We start from the raw sequence: 2984 nt of genomic DNA, 5'->3' as shown, positions 1-2984 counted from the left end.
TGTAAATAGCATTATTCATCCAAAAAAGGGATCATGTTTGGTGAAATTCTCGAAGATTGCCTTAAACAGTTGGTAAATTCATTAGCCGTAATGCTTTTCATGAAGGGTCAGTAAAAGTAAAACAAAAATAAAACCTTAAAAATATGGATCTTGAAAAGTATCGAACCCAAATTCCAAAGACAAGAAGATGGAATTTCCAGTTTTTTTAACAACAAAAATTGCCACACAAGAAGCGTAAAGTGAGTGAGAGGATATAATCGAAAAAAGAGAACTATGTGCCTTTACGTGAAAAACATGGATTTTCAAAAATCTTGAACCCAAATGTCAAAGATAAAAAGAAGATGCAATTTCTAGATTTTTCCAGCAACATCAATCGCCAAATTTGGAGAAAGTAAAGTGAGTGGGAGAAAATAATTGAAGAAAGAGAAAGATGAGCCTTGTTGAAGAGTAGAACATGACAAGAAGAAGATGGAATTTTCAGATTTTTCCAACAACAACAATCGCCAGATCTGAAGAAAGTAATGTGAGTAAGAGAAAATAATTGAAGAGAAAGATGAGCCTCATTGAAGAGTAGAACACATTTCATTTTCCAACGCATTTTGTACAGGCCAAGACTGCACTATTTTGTTCACAGTAGGGGGAAAAAATTTAGGAAGACACTATAAGGACATCAATTTTCACAATTTTTTTCACTGCACACACACATGCAATTGGGTGAGATCCACGATCAAAATAATCATGGACATCACCTTTGTGAAACAGCTGTGAAAAAAGCTGTCAAACAAATGATGTACAAACAGCAATGTTCAAAAATTTAAGGGGATTGGATACTCTTGCATCTACAGTAGACCTATTTCCTTTTTTTATATATAGTAGGGATGATATGAGTAAACATAGATGAAAATTTATTTATGAAATCATACCCTCTTTATTGTAAGTATACTAATGGAGAGGAGAGTCTTGACTGGAGCAAGGTGACGCAGCAATCATACGTACACTCACAGTGTTTCTTCTTTAGTCTCATACTTGAAGTTGTAGGAATTGAAGCCAGTGTAAACACCATCGTCCATGTAGTAGGGAACTTGTTGCCCATTGGTAAGGGTATCACGCTGAGTGTAGGAGAAAGGAACATTACATGAACCCTTAGTTGCAAGCATACTTACTCTTACTCTGGTCCTAGCCGGAACAGCAACCTTGTATGTGGTTTCCAGTGTTTGGGTGGTTGTCTCAGCTTTACCCCACGTGTATGTTCCCGTAAACTCACCTGATAGTTCAACCTTACCATCAATGATTTGGGGAATCCCGGTTTCAAAGGTTATTTTGGCACCCAACTTCAAGGAAACACCGGCGTTCCAAGTGGTGGTCTTAGTCTCGACGTAGCTGAGCTTCAGGTCTACAGTGTTGGGTTCTTGGGAGTCATTAATGGCGTTTCCGGTGGCCATTGTGATTGCAGTCTGGTTATAGATCCTCGAGTCTAGAAGGCGATAATCAACATTGTAGATGTCCCTTGAAACAACAATTTCTGAGACCTCAAGCCTAGCCTCCTTCGAAATTGTGGACACTCCTGCATTCAGACAGCTTTCCTTTCCCTCAGTTGTGAGCCTCTTGCAAAAGTAGTTGTTACCCAAGTTGCGGAGAGCTACCTCCTTATCTCCAAGTTTAATGGGCCAAAACAGCAAGTCATTGCTAACCTTGGTGTTGTCGATGGAGGATGGATCAGTAATATTAAGATCAGTATCTGCCCATATCCAATTAGGGCTGCGCCTCCAGAATTTGCCATAATAATCAGACTTGATGACGACGCTGCCATTACTGGTAATGAACACCTCATTCCCCACACCTGGAGCTCCAATGTCATCAGATGAGAACTGGAGGTATTGGTGGCGCTCTTGGAAGGCAGCGGTAAGGTATTTCCCGTTATCGCCCTTGAAGGCGACATGCTTAGGCAATACCAGCAAGGTTTCCCAATCAATGATTGTGCACACATCGCACAATTCATTGTTAGGAGATTCTGAACCTGCATACAAGCAGGAAGAATAGGGTTCTGCGGCTCGCCACAAGCATGCATAGTGCTTGTTTTGAACACTACGAAAGCGAACGCCTTGAGTAGCATCTTGACCATTCACGTAGACGGGCTCAAACAAAGTGCATGACCAATCAGAATGGTTTTCATTTGATTCATCAGCCAAGGCTGCAATCCAAAGAGAATTCTCCGATTGCTTGCGCCAGTATTTGTTGTTGTAGCTGCATCTTATGTGCACAAGTCCCGTGTTGGCACTACTCTTTGCACGCTCCACTTCGTACTTTGCGTATGGGCTCACAGCTTGCTTCCCAGAGAACCTCAGAAATCCATGAAGCTGGGTGTTGTCATTGATGTAGCTCAAGTACTTAGAATTGTATTGCGATTGCAATACGACATATCTTGGCAACCGTACCGAGGAATATGTGCCTTCCATTGCTCTAGCTATATTAATGGAATATTGCTCTTGCTTCTGTGATCTCCCCACTCCAATTCAACATGCTATTTATAGGGAAATTGAGCCTTTATTTTACTCAGGCCCAATTTTTTTGAGCTAATAGTAAGTGGAAAAAGTGGATAAGTTTTTTTGAAATGTGTGGTCAACATTGATAAAAGTAATGGGGTCCACGAAATTGACGACTGAGACTGACGATTGAGTTTTGGATAAGAATTTTGAAAAAGTTTCAAATCCTAATCAAGTCTAAATTACTTTACTTTCAAGTCGAATTGACATTATGGTTTAATTGATTTACTTTTGATTAAAATCCCATATTAGTTCTAAGAAAATTAAATTCGAGTTAATTCCAAACATTTTTTTCTTTGTACTCCTCTCTAAAAAGAGGGGCTTTTGGAATTCATCATTCCTTCATGTAACATTAGTTCACACCACTGTTCATCTATTCGGTTCGTGCACTGAGACAAAAATGGACATTTTTTATTCCACACAAAGACAAAAATGGACATT

The 2984-nt window shown here is 39.6% G+C and overlaps 1 protein-coding gene across 1 annotated transcript; it reads right to left on the bottom strand.

Moving 5' to 3' along the window:
- Positions 1–998: 998 nt before the first annotated feature.
- On the bottom strand, positions 999–2456 carry LOC111384706. Its single transcript, XM_023009023.1, has one exon. The coding sequence runs from the start codon at positions 2454–2456 to the stop codon at positions 999–1001; it is 1458 nt and encodes a 485-aa protein (XP_022864791.1).
- Positions 2457–2984: the final 528 nt, after the last annotated feature.

The sequence above is a fragment of the Olea europaea genome, unplaced genomic scaffold (assembly GCF_002742605.1).
Source record: "Olea europaea var. sylvestris unplaced genomic scaffold, O_europaea_v1 scaffold298, whole genome shotgun sequence".
Taxonomy (NCBI): Eukaryota; Viridiplantae; Streptophyta; class Magnoliopsida; order Lamiales; family Oleaceae; genus Olea; species Olea europaea.
The sequence above is the reverse complement of the archived record's forward strand: the minus strand, read 5'-3'. Positions and strand labels throughout refer to the sequence as shown.

What these genes read in the sequence shown, in the direction of transcription:
- LOC111384706 (XM_023009023.1), bottom strand. Translation starts at nt 2,456, where the DNA reads ATGGAAGGCACATATTCCTCGGTACGGTTGCCAAGATATGTCGTATTG.